Below are 16,403 nucleotides of genomic sequence, written 5' to 3'. Positions count from 1 at the left end.
TATAAAAAAATAGCAAACAGGTATAGGCAAGGATGTAGAGAAATTGAAGCCCTTGTAAAATGGTACAGCTGCTGTGGAAGAGTGTGGTGTTTCCTCAAAAAATTAAAAACAGGATTACATTATGATCCAGGAGTGCCACTTATGGGTGCATAGCCAAAAAATTTAAAAGCAGGATCTCGAAGATATCTGCACACGCATGTTCACAGCAGCATTATTCACAACAGCTGAAATGTGGAAGCAACCCAAGTGTCCACTGACAGATTTATGGATAAGCAAAAGGTGGTCTATACGTACAAGGGAATATTATTTAGCCTTAAAAAGAATTTCTGACATATGCTACAACATGGATAAACCCATGGTTTCCCAAGGTTTCCCTTATGCTAAGGGAAATAAGCCAGCCACAAAAAGACAAACTATGATTCCACTTAATGAGGTACTTAGAGTTGCCCAAACCGTAAAGACAAAGTAGAATGGTGGTTTTCAGGGACGGTGGGAGGGAGTTATTGTTTAGCGGGTATAGAGTTTCAGTTTCACAAGATGAAGCGTCGTGGGGACGGGTGGTGGTGAAGGATGCACAACAAGGTGAATATATTTAATACCACTGAATGTGAACTTACAAATGGTTAAGATGGCAATTACGTTATGTGTATTTTACTATAATACAAAAAAGAAAAAAATCAATTTTGAACAATTCCAAATATTTGGAATGTTTAGCCTCCCATGATAAATTACTTAACATTATATGAAGGTTTTTTTTTTTTTTTTTTTTGCGGTACGCGGGCCTCTCACTGTTGTGGCCTCTCCCGTTGCGGAGCACAGGCTCCGGACGCGCAGGCTCAGCGGCCATGGCTCAAGGGCCCAGCCACTCCGCGGCATGTGGGATCTTCCCGGACCGGGGCACGAACCCGTGTCCCCTGCATCGGCAGGCGGACTCTCAACCACTGCGCCACCAGGGAAGACCTATATGAAGTATTTTTTAAACTGAAGTATACAGTAGTTGATTTACAATATCGTGTTAGTTCCAGGTATACAGCACAGCGATTCAGTCATATATATATGTACACTCTCTTCAGATTCTCTTCCCTTACAGGTTATTACAAAATATCGAGTAGAGCTCCCTGTGCTACACAGGTCCTTGTTGATTATCTATTTAATATATAGTATAGTAATAAATAATCCCAAACTCCTAATTTATCCCTCTCTCCCCCTTTCCCCTTTGGTAACCATGTTTGTTTTCTATGTCTGTGGATTTATTTGTTTTGGAAATAAGTTCATTTGTATTTTTTTTATTCCACATAGAAACGATATCATATAACATTTATCTGAAGTACTGGTGTATGATGTGCTCACTTCACAATCCCTCTGAGAGTTTCATGGTTAGCTCAAGTCCATCACAGAAGGAAGGTGGATGTGCATGGGGTTGGGGGCACTGAAGCCTCAATGTTTGGGCACAGAGTAAACACAGCAGGTCTTGCTCCAAGGTCACAGCTGGTACATGTTTTTGCTGCACCTGCAGATATGGACATGCAAGCATTTCTCAGGAATCTCACTGGCAACAAGCTTATGATAAGGTATGATGCTACTGTTTGAAGTAAATGTCCCATCCTGCTTCCAGTGATGAGTTTTTAACCATAAAGCAAAATACTCCCCACAAATTGAAAATGTTAAAGACGTCACACTAAACCACATCATTTCCCTTCACTTGTTTTGAAATTCAACTTCCCGTTTATTTCGAAATGGCTTATCTAAACCAGTCTTCCTTTGCAGAGGTGACCTAGGAAATGAAGCAATGAGCTCTGTGGCTTCAGTGACGACCTTACTCCTCCGTGCTACCCGGCATGAACAGGGCGGGAGCGGGTGACATGATGCAGCCCAGTCCTCTCCTTTCCACAGCAGAGGCAACGGTGACATGGGACCACAAGGTGGCCCTGAGGAAGGAGACTTGGGTTCAGACTTATTGCCCACCTTGTTTCCCACCTATTTACCTATTACCAGCCCTGCCTGCTTCTCAGGATGCTGTGAGGACCCATGGGGTCCTTGCTAACAAAACCGTTAAGTGATCTGGGGCCAGCCTGCCTCTCGGACCTTAATCCTGCACCCTTCTGCATTGTGCCCACTGCCTTCTAGCCACACCGACTGCAGGTAGAATTCGTTTCTGCCTCAGGGCCTTTGCACAAGCTGCCTTTTCTGCCTGGAAAGCCTTTCAAGTTCTGTGTCTGGCCCCTTCTTGTTATTCAGACCTCAGCCTAATTCAGTGAGATTCACTGAAATCAGTGAGAGCCTCTCAGAGCACCCAGTCATGCTGGTGAGTCCCTGTGAGCCCCCCGTTATAAGTCTCTTCAAGGCACTTCTCCCACCTGAGCAGGGTCAGTGACCATCTCCTTCTGGCTTGGAGCCCCAGTGTGGTGGACTGTGCCCGGCATACTGTGTGCTCACTGCACATTTATTTAATGAATGGCTGAAGAAGGTGAAAACGCTCTGGAGAAAACAAAGCACTGCGTGAGATATAAAACGTTTTTATTAACGAATAAAACCTTCCTTGCTTTCACTTAGTGATTTCTCTTGGAAATGACAGCAATATTACACTGATTACTCCAAGAGCCAACATCATGTAGATGAAAACCTGCCTTTGCATCGAGCAAGAAAGACTGGAAGGCAGTTGCTCTGTATCACGTTTCAAGGGAAGACAATTCACGTGTGTACATCCCTCTTCGGGTGTCACCGAGACACTGTCCACTCACCGAGGTTAATTTCATCTATTCCCCTTGAGAAAGTGAAGAGCCTAAAAAGGAGCAGCTGCCGCTGAGGTGGCGGCGTAGGGGAGCTGCTGCTGCTCTGCCCCCAGGGCCCTGGTCAAGGCTGGCACATGGCCTGCAGGCTGGCCCGGGAGACCGCCCGACGCTGCAGTTCGCCACGGGGAGGATGCACCTCACTAGACTACACGCTGGGAAATGCCCACGGGCTCCTTCTGCCATGAAACCGAGACCTAGTTACTAGTTTATTGGTTGTGATGCTCAGTTAGGCACGACAGAAGTTGGCTTTAAGTGCGAGAGCAGAGGCTCCAGAAGCTGAGTTTACACGAGTCAGTGACATACTATACAGGGCGGCCACACGGTTTAATCTATTTACACTCTTCCTACCAGGAGGGTTGAGGGAGCGCTCCTGCAGCTGTCAGGTTGGGGCCCACCAGTCCCCTCATCACAGGCAGCGAGGCCTTTCTATGCACCCCCTCGGCCTCACTTTCCTCAGTTCAAACACCACCACGAAGGGCGCTTCCGTGTCCCTACCCAGCCGCGGGGTCGGCAGAGCGATGACCCCACCTGCTGATCCTGGCTGGAGCAGCCAGGGAGGGATCTGCCCCGAGCGGATCTCAATGCCCCAGTGACCCATGGCACTGCCGGGAAAAGTTCCCATCCTCGGGCACCGGCTGACACGTGGGGTTTCCAAATACGTTCTCCAACGTGCCATGTCCTCACTCTTGGTTAGTTGCTTCCGGTTTTAAATCAGCTGTACGGCTCCAGAAGCGACCAGGGGTGCGATGGTTTTGTATCGGATCAAGTGCTGTGAGCCCTCCTCCAGGTCGATCACATAGTCCCTGGAAGAGAAAACAATGTACCCGCGGAGCTCGGCTGCAGCCCCATGGGGAGGAACGCTTCCCACCATCCACAACGCAAACGCCACTCACCTCTGCTCATCTGTTTCCGGTTCTACCAGTATGTTTTCTTGTCGCTCTTTCACCCTCAGAAACACATATGAATCCAGATCTGGTTTGGGAACTGCCAGGAGGACGATAGTGTGATCAGAAAATGCTCAGCTGACAAGATCGGGATGGAGAAGCTGCTGTGATTAACTGCCTCAGGCACAAAGGGAGCCCTGATGTAAAAGCCTCTCGGGGGCAGGGACCTGAGGAGGGATCTGGCTCCTTCTAGAAACAGCACGCTTCCCTCAAGGTTTCACACGGCACCCGCTCATTTGACAAGTGATGAGGCCCTAAGATCTGCAGGGTGCCTGGGAGGAAGAGCGAGGGCCATGGGAGAAACACGCGTGACGTCTTAGGAGGACAGAGTGTGTGAATCGGGCCAGAAAGTATGTCTGTATAAAGGGTGGGAGGACTGGATGTTAGGGAGGCTGGGTCACACGGCGATGGCCTTGAACGTCAGGGAGGTGAATACGGGCTGCGCGCTGTAAGCATCCCTCCCTCTCTACCACCAGCCAGCACTTCACCACGAAGTGCCCCGCGCTGGCAGCTCTCCAGCCCTTCCCTGCCTGCGGCTCCGTTTGTGCCAAGAGGACCCCATCACCTGAGGGGTCCGGAGAACCCACCGGACAACTCAGTGTTCAGAGCCCAGCTCAGGTGTGGGGCTGCCCTCGGTTCCCTGTCTACGGGAGGGGGGTCAGGATAACTGACCACAAAGGTCCAGGGAGGGTCCCCTGGGCTGCTCGGGGGTTCTGGGCCTGCCAGAGACACCAACTTCAGCAGGGTCAGCTGGGCCCATTGGGCTGCTGCTGATGTGAGGAAACCCTCGAAGGATGCTCGGCTACAACGCCCTTCCACGACCCTGCCACTGTGGTCTCCGTGCTCCAGGGGGCATCTGGGCTACGTGAGCAAGGCTCTGATCTCACGAGGGCAGGCTGGCTCCCAAACAGCTCCAGCCCTAGGCGCCCAGCTCTGGTCCTTGGAAGGGACCCAGGACAAGCGACACATGAGCGTCAGGAGGTGTTGGCCAGCATCAAGTAGAAGCAGCTCTGGGGCAACGGCCTGGACCCGGCTCAACTGGATATGACAGGTGGTGCTGGGCAGTGATTAGGGACGTGGTCCTTGCCCCACTCGTAAGTGCAGACAAAAGAGGCTAAACTGGACACGGACTGGGCCTCCTGTGTCCCTCAGGCAGTTCACCAAAACGACCAGTTCAGAGTTCCACAAGCCCGACACGCGGTGGGCTTGCTCCTCGTGTCCCCTCCATGATGACACGCTGAAGCCCCGAACCCCAGTACTTCAGGACGGGAATGGATTTGGAGGCCAGACCTCTAAAGAGGCAAAATGAAGCCGTCAGGGTGGGGTCCTGATGCAACCTGCTGAGAAGAGGGACAGACAGTAGGGTGCGTGTGCAGGGGGCGGCCGCCTGCAAGCCAAGGAGAGAGACTCGGGGAAACCAACACTGTCAGCACCTGACCATGGACTCTGGCCTCCACATCTATGAGAAGATCCATGCCGGCTGGTCAGGCGCCCGCGTCCTGTCGGTGGTACTTAGCTGTGACAGCCGGGGCTAAGTCCCCCGCCAGCGGCAGGGCTCAGGGCGCGACCCCCAGGCTGGGTCGGCGAGGGACGCTCAGGGCTCGGCTGTCGTGAACTCAGCTTGGGAACCTGTGGACTCCAGGCCCCCGTGAGGTCCTGCGTGGACACGGCGAGCTGGGAAAGGCCGGGGAGGAGGACTGGAGGCCACAGGCCAGGGGGCCTGCTGGCTGACCCAAGGTTAGGGGTTACCACCAGGGCCCCCCCCGCCGTGGCTCGGCAGACTTTCAGGGGACCAAGCAAGGGGGCGAGAGGCAGAGGAGATGGCCGTGCTTCCCCCCCTGGCGCCTCCCTGCCGTCTGTCCTGCTCCCCTTCCTACAGCCGGGAGGCTGCTCACAACCGAAGATCAGGAGCACTGAGGGACCCCCGTAGGCATCCCAGCCTCCCAGCTAACGTCCCCCCCGAGGAGACAGGCCCTGCATGGCCTGGAACCTGTGAGGGGAACGCTGCTGCCCCTGGAGACCAGAGACCCCGGCATCTTCCTCGCCCAGAGGAGCCGAGCACAGCATGGACCCTCGGGAGGTGACTGCGCACGAGGGTGAGTCTGCACTTACAGTGGCAGCTACGAGAATTTCCTCTGAACCGGAAGAACACAAAAGTGATGCTGAACTCGTTAGCCCGGCGCCTGCTTTTCACGATTTTTGGTTTTTAACCCAGAACCCTTCCCCTCTGTCTCTTTTCTGCTGATCTATCTATGCACCTATTTGCCCATGTTCGAGAGAAGAGAGTGGAGATGAAGATGCTATTCTAAGACACCTGCAGATACGTGGGGTGTAAACTACGGCCCCTCGGGATGTCCGAAAGGAGAATGTTCTGCTCACCTGCCCTCAAGAGGTCCACCTTCTGTAAATTAGGAGGCATGTGCTTTAAGGCAACGTTCTTTAGGTAGGTCTCTGTGTTAGCCATGTACCTGAAACACACAAACCCACATCGCAGTGACGACACGCCCCGGAGCCACCAGGGCTATAAGACCAACAGCAGTGGCCCTGCGGTTGGCCTCAGGGACACAACCACCAAACTCACACTGGGAAGCCAGGGAAATAAAGGCGGGTCCCACGCTCGCTGCTTACTCACTCTCTGGCGAAGGCAAACTCTTCCGGAGAAAGGCTGGAAGGCTCCCCCTCACGGCGTGTTCTCTCCTTTTCAAGGACGTGAGGGAAAAACCTCTCTATCTGTGGGGACAGGAAACACCTGTCAACGCTTTTTGCCATCAGCAAGTTCAATCAAGTGTGTCATCGAAGGTCTGGTCTGATTCCAGTGGCACACATGCTCGTTTTCTGAAACAGGTCGAGGTTAATCTAGAAAGTGACTCTTAAAATGACACGTTTTCATGGTTGAGACTCTTTCTAATCATAAGACTTACACACTGGACTTCACGAAGGCAGGTTTCAGAGAATTTGGAGCAAAGGCCAGGGCTCAAAAAAGGAAGACAGTTTAAAAAGGATGAGAGGCTTTCATGAAAGAAGCTCTGGTGAGACAACTGGAAATGGAAGTTAAGAGAAAGGAAGGGGCTGTTACCCAGCACTTCTATGTCACTGTACAGACACAACTGTACAACCTGTGAAGTAAAACAGATACAGAGGCTGGAGAGACACACACAGAACATTTAAGCAGACAGAGAGTGATGCTCGATTATAAGACTATAACCAGGGACTTCCCTGGTGGTGCAGTGGTTAAGAATCCGCCTGCCAATGCAGGGGACACGGGTTTGAGCCCTGGTCCAGGAAGATCTCACATGCCATGGAGCAACTAAGCCCGTGCACCACAACTACTGAGCCTGCGCTCTAGAGCCCGCGAGCCACAACTACTGAGCCCATGCGCCACAACTACTGAGCCTGCGAGCCACAACTACTGGGCCCACGTGCCACAACTACTGAGCCCACGCACTTAAGAGCCTGTGCTCCGCACCACAACTACTGAGCCCACGCGCCTAGAGCCTGTGCCACTGCAACAAGAAGCCTGTGCACTGCAATGAAGAGTAGCCCCCACTCGCTGCAACTAGAGAAAGCCCGTGCGCAGCAACGAAGACCCAACACAGCCAAAAATAAATAAATTTATAAATTAACAACAACAACAAAAGAAACAATATAACCAGCAAGGATAAAACCCACAATGAGGTGAGGCTTGGGAAGCGTGCTAAGAACTACCAGAAAACAACAACAAAGCTAAAAGCTACAGAAAGGTGTGTGGTCAGGAACCAGGAAAGGCAGTCTCATTTGCAGTCAAAGCTCTCACGATCACCTCCGCCAGGGAAACGCTCTCTGCGAGCAGGACCACGATGATGGCAAGGAGGAGCTGAAGGCCCAGAGAAGGCAGCACTTATCCTTAAAGCGGTGAGGTCTCCCGGCTCGGACGCACTGTGTTCCAGGATGAACTAAATTCTCGTCTGTACGGAGTTTGAGTGTGTGAGGCACCTTCTCCTGTCCTATGTGGATCACCGCTGCTACTGTGTCACTTCGTGCACTAAAAATACATGCCATTTCAGAATCTCAGAGTCACTGAGTTCAGAAGAGGTGGGAAAGATTAGAGGCAGACACATTTCCTGATTTTCAAAAATACAAAGGAGGAGACTCTTCCAACACACATCAGTGTCCTTCATGTTGTACATGGCCTTACAGATAGATGGTCTGTGAACTCAAAGGAAAGTAGCGGTGCGCGTGAAGAGCATTCACCTCACCACACGCCTCAAAAAACTGAGCGGCCTGGCAGCTGAGGGTGGGGAGAGGCGTAGCGCGTCTCAAGCTTTTCAAAATGCGTGATGATGTCTTTAACGTCCTTGGGGACAAGCTGTAGCAGGGGTGCTGGGTGACAGCACAGACTAGGAGACGCATAAATGAGTGAAAGAAGAACACAGATTCAACTGACAGACGCCCATCGGCGGGGAAGGCTCTGGCGGGACATGGATCACTGGCCCAGTCCTACTAAAGAACCAGATAAGATCTCTGATGACACACTCATCAAACTTGCTGAAATAACTAATAGGCTAGGTGACAAGACTGGGATCCAGAGACCAGGGAAATGGCCCAAAAAAAGAAGCTGAAAAGGGACAAGTACTGAGCCCTACACTGAGGGGTCAAAAATCAAGCCATGGAAATACAGGAGTGACGGGATGGCGTAATAATAGTAACAACAGCTTAAAAACTTCCAAAGAGGTTGGTGCTCATGGCGAGTGCGGAATGAACCCAGGGTGACGTGTCCGTCAGACGCTACATGACACTGGGTGGCGTTACTACCAGTCTGATACCCACAAGGGAAGTGATCATCCTGCTTTTCACAAAAGTGACCAAACTACAACGGGAACTCTGTTCCATTGTAGGTGGGATAATTTAAGAAGGATACTGATAAACCTTTTAAGGGAAGAGACCAGGAGAGTAAATGGAAATAAACGGCTGAAATGTTTAGCTGAGAGGACTCTCGAGAGCCTTCTGAGCTGTCTTCAGTATCTGAGGCGCGTCCACATGGTAGAGGGTACGGCTGGCCCTTGAACAACTCGGGGCTTGAGTGTGCCAGCAGCCCTCCCCTCCCCCCGCCTTACAGTCGGCCCTCCGCATCCCTGGTTCTGCACCTGGATTCAACCAACCTCGGATCACTTTACAGCAAATAATGAAAAAATTCCACGTATCAGTGGACCCACGCAGTTCACACCCATGGTGTTCAAGAATCAAGCATATTTGCTTTGTAACAACTAAGAGGACAAGTGGAACCAAATGAGAAGAAACTTCAAGGAGGTAAGAACTTCCAGGGTTAAAACAGACGTCATTGAAAATAAGCATGTGTTGCCGTTTCATTTTTATAAGTTAGACGGCCATAGAGATATAGCTGAATGTCACTAGCATGGTCCATTTGACATTGACTTAACGACAGATGCAAAACAGTTCTTAAAACCAGGTCCCCTCTGGTCAGTATTCCCTGTTCATCCACTGCCAATACCTCCACGCTCAGCACCGCCCGACGGTCACTCTTGGGGGGGGGGGGGGGCGTTCGCGCAGCAGACAGACTAACAGTGTCCCTGGAGGTGGGAGACAACCGTGCCGTCGATGCTTCTCCAGAACAGTCCCGCCCTCCCGACTCTGGCTCCCCTGACGTGGGGCCTCAGCACCATCTGCAGGCCCTGGACCCTCCCGCTCCTCCCAGGACCCTCAGTCCGCACGACAGCTGCCCCCTGCCCCCCGACCTTCATGAGCCGACACCGCAGGTAGCTGCTCAGGACGAAGCGGATCCTCTCCATCTCCATCTGATGGATGCTGACCTTCAGGTCCCCCTTCTTGGCCCTCCTGAGATTTTCTTCCTGTTAACAGAGAAAACGAAGTTTGTAAAAAACATGAGAGTCAAAGACTAAGGACCTTATTTGTTCAATCAGCGCACAGCCCATCATCGCTGGCCACATTAAGGAGTCACACAGGCTACATTTAGGTCAGAGGAGAACAAAAAACTCATCGTTTAAGGGCTCTCATTTCCTTCTAATTTCTTAACTACACAAACAATACATGACCATAGTCTCACGACATAAAGTGCAGACAGCACTCGTTTACTTTTAGAAAATGACCACTTGAATAGAATCTGAATCTGGCTGGTCAGAAGGCCCCAGAAGAACCCCAGCCCGAGTGTGAAGGAAGCAGCAGACAGAAGAAATGTCTAAAGGGTCTTGGAAGTAGTTAAAACACCAGCTGAGAAACTGTAAAATACCAACGTTTCAAAGCCACCCTGAGGCTGACAGTGACTAAAGCCTGGCTCATCTAAGGCAAGGGCCACACACTCAGAAGCTTCGGGGCCAGGCAGGTAAGGTACCTGAGAAAGATGGGCAGCCAGGAGCTGGGGGCCTGGGGAGCACACTGGAAGGGGCGGTCCCTACCCTGCTCTGGTCAGCTGTTCTCGCGTACAAATGCAGGAATGCTGAGGACAGGTTTTTAGAAGCTGACATCCAGATGTTCATAGGAGCTCCCAGGCTTTGTAAATGTAGGTAATTAATTCAACATTAAAAAATAAAAAAAAAACCCAAACTAGGCTGGGCCCAACGGAACAGATTTGCTTTCAGCCTACGGCCTCTCACTGTGCCGACACACCTTCTAAGCTGCCCTCCTCTGAACGCTGAGGGGGCACCTCTTACCATGTGCTGCAGCTGCTCCATGACACATTCTACGATTTCCGACTTGTTTTCCAGCAGCTCAGGGGCAAACTTTTCATTCATCCAGGCCTAAAAAAACAATGCCCGAAAAACGCACAAAGGGGCATTACTCACAATGGAGCAAAATAACCCTGGGAGTCAGTACTCACCCCTAAAATTACAGCTGCCTCAGCAAAGAAACTGTCTACCGGTTGGAAATACTGGAAATGCTTTGAAGACAAGCTATGTTTAATGATGGCTTTTTTATTTCCTTTAGTGGAAAGGCTGTGTTGTCAGTACACCTATGGCTGAGAGTAACCCTACCTGGTGTCCACTCGGTACCTGTCACCGGGCACCAGTGTCTGTATCTGCTATTGCCCACCAGGGGGCACCAGCGCCCTCCCATTCAGCTCAGAGCACTTTATAATTTTTTCATTCATCACTATCATAACTGAGATGAAATGGATACAGTTATCCTTACCTTGCTGATGAGAAAACACAGATTACGTTATTTACTAACTTCCCAAGAGTACAAAGGATCACAAAGGAAATGGAGATTTATCTATTAAGCAGTTTTTGGAATAAGACGTTAAATCCCTAATTTATGACTTAGGCCCAGATGCTTGGTATGTTTCAGAAATTACCAAGGCTTAGGGAACTGAAGTATCCACTGGGGACTGAGGAAGCTGTACTTATCTTTCAATCACAGGAAATTGAGTTCTAGAATAGCTCAGAGTTACAGGCCAAGCATGCTCCAGTTATTCATTTTGACACACTTAAGTGTCTGCTTCTTCAATTACCACCATTCAGACGCATTATTAAATACCAGTATTGCTACTATCATAAAATTTTTTTTCAGGTGCTCAAGCTTCTGAAGTGTTGCAGACATATAAAATTAATCAGAAAGACAATCTGTCTTTTCAAGTAGCATAATGAATGAGAAAAGATCAAACTGTCATAGAGAACTTATAAAGCAGGAGATTTTCTTTTTTTATATATAAATTTATTTATTTTATTTATTTTTGGCTGCATTGGGTCTTTGTTGCTGCGCACGGGCTTTCTCTAGTTGCGGCAAGCAGGGGCTACTCTTTGTTGCAGTGCGTGGGCTTCTCATTGCGGTGGCTTCTCTTGTTGCGGAGCACGGGCTCTAGGCGCGCACGCTTCAGTAGTTGTGGCTCATGGGCTCCAGAGCGCAAGCTCAGTAGTTGTGGCACACAGGCTTAGTTGCTCTGCGGCATGTGGGATCTTAGTTCCCAGACCAGGGCTCGAACCCGTGTCCCCTGCATTGGCAGGCGGATTCTTAACCACTGTGCCACCAGGGAAGCCCAGGTTTTCTTTTTACCTGACTTTATTAAATACTGAATAGGTACAAAAATATTTATGAAATACATAATAACATGAAGAATACTGATAAACACCTATGTGCACATAGCTTCATTAAAGAGTATCATCATCATTTTACAAGTCCCCTTGTGTCCCCTCCCTCCTCAGAGGTGATCATTAGCCTGAATTTAGTGATTAATTTTCTGTAGTTTCATTACTTCTGTTTTTATCTCTACGTGGTGCTTACCAACCTTTCCATGACAGGGCACTCCAAGAAATGATAGCACTTGTATGGTATACTGGGTAAAATGGAGTAGATTTGGGGAAGAGTTCTCATTTACAGTATGAAATCATGGTAATAAAACATGTAACAGTGGGGCAAAGTTTATATTAGTACAAAATGTTCAAATAAAATCTTTTCAAAATTTTTAGTGAGAAACTTGTATTTAAGTTCACAGTCTTTTTAAAAATAATCAAGTTCTCTGTTTGAAATGACTGCATCAAAAAAAGTTTAACAACAACCTGTTTATCACTGTTACGGGTGAAACTGTGCCGCCTCCACCTGCCGATTTGTATGTTAGAGCCCTAACTCCTAGCACCTCAGAATGTGACTGGATTTGGAGATGCAGTCTTTTAACGAGGTAGTTAGGTTGAAAGGTGGTCAATAGGTGGGCCTTAATCCAATACGGCTGGTGTCCTTGCAGGAGAAGAAGAGGACACAGACACGGAGTTTCCCAAGGCTCAGTCCCTGGTACCTTCTTTCCTTTATGTACATTCACTCTCTATGGGAAATTATCTACAGAGAGGACAGAGCACATGAGGACACAGAAGACGGCCGTCTCCAAGTCCACAGAAGACGGCCGTCTCCAAGTCCAGGCCTCAGAGAGGCCTCAGAGGAGACCGTGTCAGCACCTTGATCTCCTCTCAGATAGAAGAGCCTCCAGAACCGAGAAGATAAATTTCTGTCAGCAAAGCCACACAGTCTGTGGCACTTTGTTAGGCAGCCTTAGCAAACTAATATGACCATTAAAAAGAGAAACTTTGCATTTTAGGTACCAAGTTTTAAATCGTATTTTTACCAGCATTCAAGAGCATCCTACGTATGCTCCCAGAGCTGTGCTCATCAGTGGCCTGTCAGGCCGGCCCCGAGGCCATGCTACACGGCAGCGTCCAGGCGGTGGCTGCCCTCCGGGCAGGAGAGCATCAGGCCGCAGGCGTGACTCCTGCTCACCCCCTGCCAAGGCCGCCAGACCCCACCCTCCTTGGGCTCCCTCCCAGGGAGCCCTGAGGACACCCAGAAGATGCCAGCAGTCTGGGCCCGGCTGACCTGGAGGGTGAGGGTCAGCATCTGAGCCTTTGCAGAGCCTCAGCATGTGCAGCACCACCAAGCTGGCAAGCTCGGCCCTGGACGACAGCTTTGCAAGGGTTTGAACGGTACACAGACGGTTTCTTCAGCAACTTATCTTTTGTTCTTCTATGTGATGCTCCTGACAGCTGTCCATGCTGTGGCAGGAGCTTTTACTCGTTTTACTGCTGTTTTCCTCCCTCGTTATGTGTATATGCCGTTCTCTAGGTATGCACCCAGGAGTAGAATAATTCGGCCACAAGACACGTGTGCCTTCTTTAACCTGACCAGAAAATAACGTTCATTTTTTAAAGTGACTGTACCAAGTTACACACACACTATGGTATACGTGTGCTAAATTCTCTGCATCCTTGCCAACACTTTATACTGTTCACCTTTTTCATTTCTACCACTCTGATGGGTATAAGTGATATCTCATTGGGTTTTAAATTTTCAGGGTGTCTGTGAATCTCCTGAAATTACACGCAAAGTTCTGCATGGGTGTATATGTGCGTTATTCTGGGAGGGAGGGCCAGAGTTTCCACCAGATTCTTAACAAGGCCTGAGACATAATTTTTAAATGAACTTCCTTGGGTTTTATCACTCACGATGGCATGTAATGGTAGGAAAGAATGAAGAATCCTAAAGTAACAAACATGAGAGAGCTCTGGAAAGGGGTGGTGAGAGGGAGAAGAATAAGGCAGCAGGTGTAGTAAATCAAAGACACCTGGTTCACATCCTGGCTCTGCTGTCCTTGTGTGACCTTGGCAAGTTACTTTACACCTCTAACCTCTAAGCTTCAGTTTCCTCATCTGTAAAATGGAGATGACAAAAGTGCTTGCCTCAGGGCGTTGTTGTACTGATTATGACCACTTGCACCTAACATTCAGTGAGCGCTCAGCACACGTCAGACAACACTCTGAGCTCTTCACACATAATACCCCATTTCATCCTCACAAGAGCTCTGTGAGGCAGCCGCTATTATTACCTCCACTGACAGTCAAGGAAGTGCTAGAGACAAGCTATACAACCTGCCTAAGTTGTAAAACAGACGAGTGGGGACTTCCCTGGTGGCGCAGTGGTTAAGAATCCGCCTGCCAATGCAGGGGACACGGGTTCGAGCCCTGGTCCGGGAAGATCCCACATGCCATGGAGCAACTAAGCCCGTGTGCCACAACTACCGAAGCCCGCGTGCCACAGCTAATGAGCCTGCACGCTGCAACTACTGAAGCCCGTGCGCCTAGAGCCTGTGCTCCACAATAAGAGAAGCCACCGCAATGAGAAGCCCGCACACCAAAACAAAGAGTAGCCCCCGCTCGCCGCAACTAGAGAAAGCCCACGTGCAGCAATGAAGACCCACGGCAGACAAAAAAAATTTTTTTTAATTAAAAAATTAAAAAAAAAAAAGAGTGACATGCAGGGATTTAAACACAGGTAGTCTGAACTCCAAAACTACCAAGGTCTCCTCAGACAACAATTGTGAAGAGCCCTGGCACACAGGAAATACTCAATAAGCCACAGCGATTATGACTAAAAGGAGAAACAGCCCAGAAGTGGTTTGAGGTAAGCAGTGGAAATATACAGAACAGTGGACAAAAGGAAGTATTTGGAGGAAAGGGAAGAATAAGACCAGTTTTCTCGGGCTTCCCTGGTGGCACAGTGGTTAAGAACCTGCCTGCCAATGCAGGGGATACGGGTTCAAGCCCTGGTCCGGGAGGATCCCACATGCCACAGAGCAACTATGCCTATGTACCACAACTACTGAGCCTGCGCTCTAGAGCCCGCATGCCACAACTACTGAAGCCCGCGTGCTTAGAGCCCGTGCTCCACAACAAGAGAAGCCACTGCAATGAGAAGCCCTCGTGCTGCAACTAGAGAAAGCCCGCGCGCAGCAACAAAGACCCAATGCAGCCCAAAATAAAAATAAATAAACTTAAAAAAATAAAAAAGACCAGTTTTCTCCTAAAGAAGGTGTTTCAGCACTTTCTAGACCTTACAAGTCTCTACCAAGCACTTCTGCGGTCCCCACAAATACCAAGCAGATCCTTTGCTCTGTGAGCTGTTCTCGTAAATGTCCCCAAAGCTGACCCTCTCTGGCCCCACTTGAGAATTTTGTGTCTGACATTATGAGGTTTCTATCCGGCTGTCCCCCTACTTCCTATTTCTGTGTAGATGGTAAGATGCGGTCTCTCTTCTCTTGAAATAAGCCTAGAGTTCCATCACATTTCCTGATTCCTGACATTTGCACAGCTGGACTAAATTAAAAGGCTGAGCTTGGAGCAGGGGGATTCTGTTTGGACTGCTTACCTGTTCCAGCCTGTCAATGAGCTCTGCAGGGGTCAGGACCACCTCCTCACTCCCCGCATCAGAGTCCTGTCCCGGGAGATCCAGTTCCTCTGTCATCTTCTCTGAAACCAGGAACCTAATAAATAAAAGAACCCATACAATGCTGTGTGTTCCATTTCTTTTCAAGAATATGCAACTACGTACCTGGAAAAGGGAAAGCTTTACTGCGGTTGTAGAGGCTCACTGGCAGTGGCTAGGGAATTCACAGGTTTTGGTTTTGTAATTCTTCACCTCTTCGTTCAAATCTTAGGTCAGGGACCAATTTCTCAAAGCGCTCACTCCTTACAAGGGCTTCCACGTGCACCCTGAATTGAGCACCTACCACACCCTGCAGTAATTATCTGTTTGCTTTCCAGAAGGAGGTCCTCTCCTCGGAGGCTGCGTTCACTTCAGCTCTAATATGAATCCTGGAACCTCTAAGGACTGGGGACACAGTGACCTGTGCAGCCCCTGCGCCCAGCACGGCTCTTCACTAAGAGCAGGCAAATAAAATTGCTGGGAGAACCAATCCATGCCCGTTTCCTGGAGCCACAAGGCCCAGCAACATCTGTCCGGTCAGTGACCCAAAGGGCTTAGGAAGGCGGGTGGTGGGGACGAGGGCGCGTCCCCGGAGCCTTAGGGACACCGAGAACACATTCCTCCCGCTCGCCTCCCGGGGCCACGAGCACAGGGTCACCTCCTCCCCCGAGGCGCGCGCGCACTCCCAGCGGTCCCACTCGGACGCTCACCCGGTCCTGGGCAGGCTGCGAAGGCACCCCGGGTTGGCGGGTGGCGAGGGCCGGACCCTCGCGGGAAGCAGCCTGAGGAGCACCGGTCGAAGAACGGTCCGCGCGAGGCCTTTCCGGGACGCACCTGACCCTCCACTTCTCAGCTCCCGCGCTCCTCTTGGACACTTCCCGTCCGGACTCAACGTCACTGCGCACGGACGGGGCTGACCAATCATGGCCAGACGGCCCCGCCCACCCTGGGGGCGGGAATTGCGTCCCAGTGG

The 16,403-nt window shown here is 50.2% G+C and overlaps 1 protein-coding gene across 1 annotated transcript; it reads right to left on the bottom strand.

Moving 5' to 3' along the window:
• Positions 1–2,500: 2,500 nt before the first annotated feature.
• Positions 2,501–16,309, bottom strand: GINS4 (GINS complex subunit 4). Its single transcript, XM_030834046.2, has 8 exons — positions 16,141–16,309; positions 15,374–15,488; positions 10,402–10,488; positions 9,469–9,582; positions 6,369–6,466; positions 6,116–6,204; positions 3,686–3,776; positions 2,501–3,595 (listed from the first exon to the last, which is right to left on the bottom strand). The coding sequence occupies exons 2-8, from the start codon at positions 15,467–15,469 to the stop codon at positions 3,499–3,501; spliced, it is 672 nt and encodes a 223-aa protein (XP_030689906.1). The 5' UTR covers positions 15,470–15,488; positions 16,141–16,309; the 3' UTR covers positions 2,501–3,498.
• Between the last annotated feature and the right edge of the window lie 94 nt (positions 16,310–16,403).

The sequence above is a fragment of the Globicephala melas genome, chromosome 21 (assembly GCF_963455315.2).
Source record: "Globicephala melas chromosome 21, mGloMel1.2, whole genome shotgun sequence".
Classification (NCBI taxonomy): Eukaryota; Metazoa; Chordata; class Mammalia; order Artiodactyla; family Delphinidae; genus Globicephala; species Globicephala melas.
The sequence above is the reverse complement of the archived record's forward strand: the minus strand, read 5'-3'. Positions and strand labels throughout refer to the sequence as shown.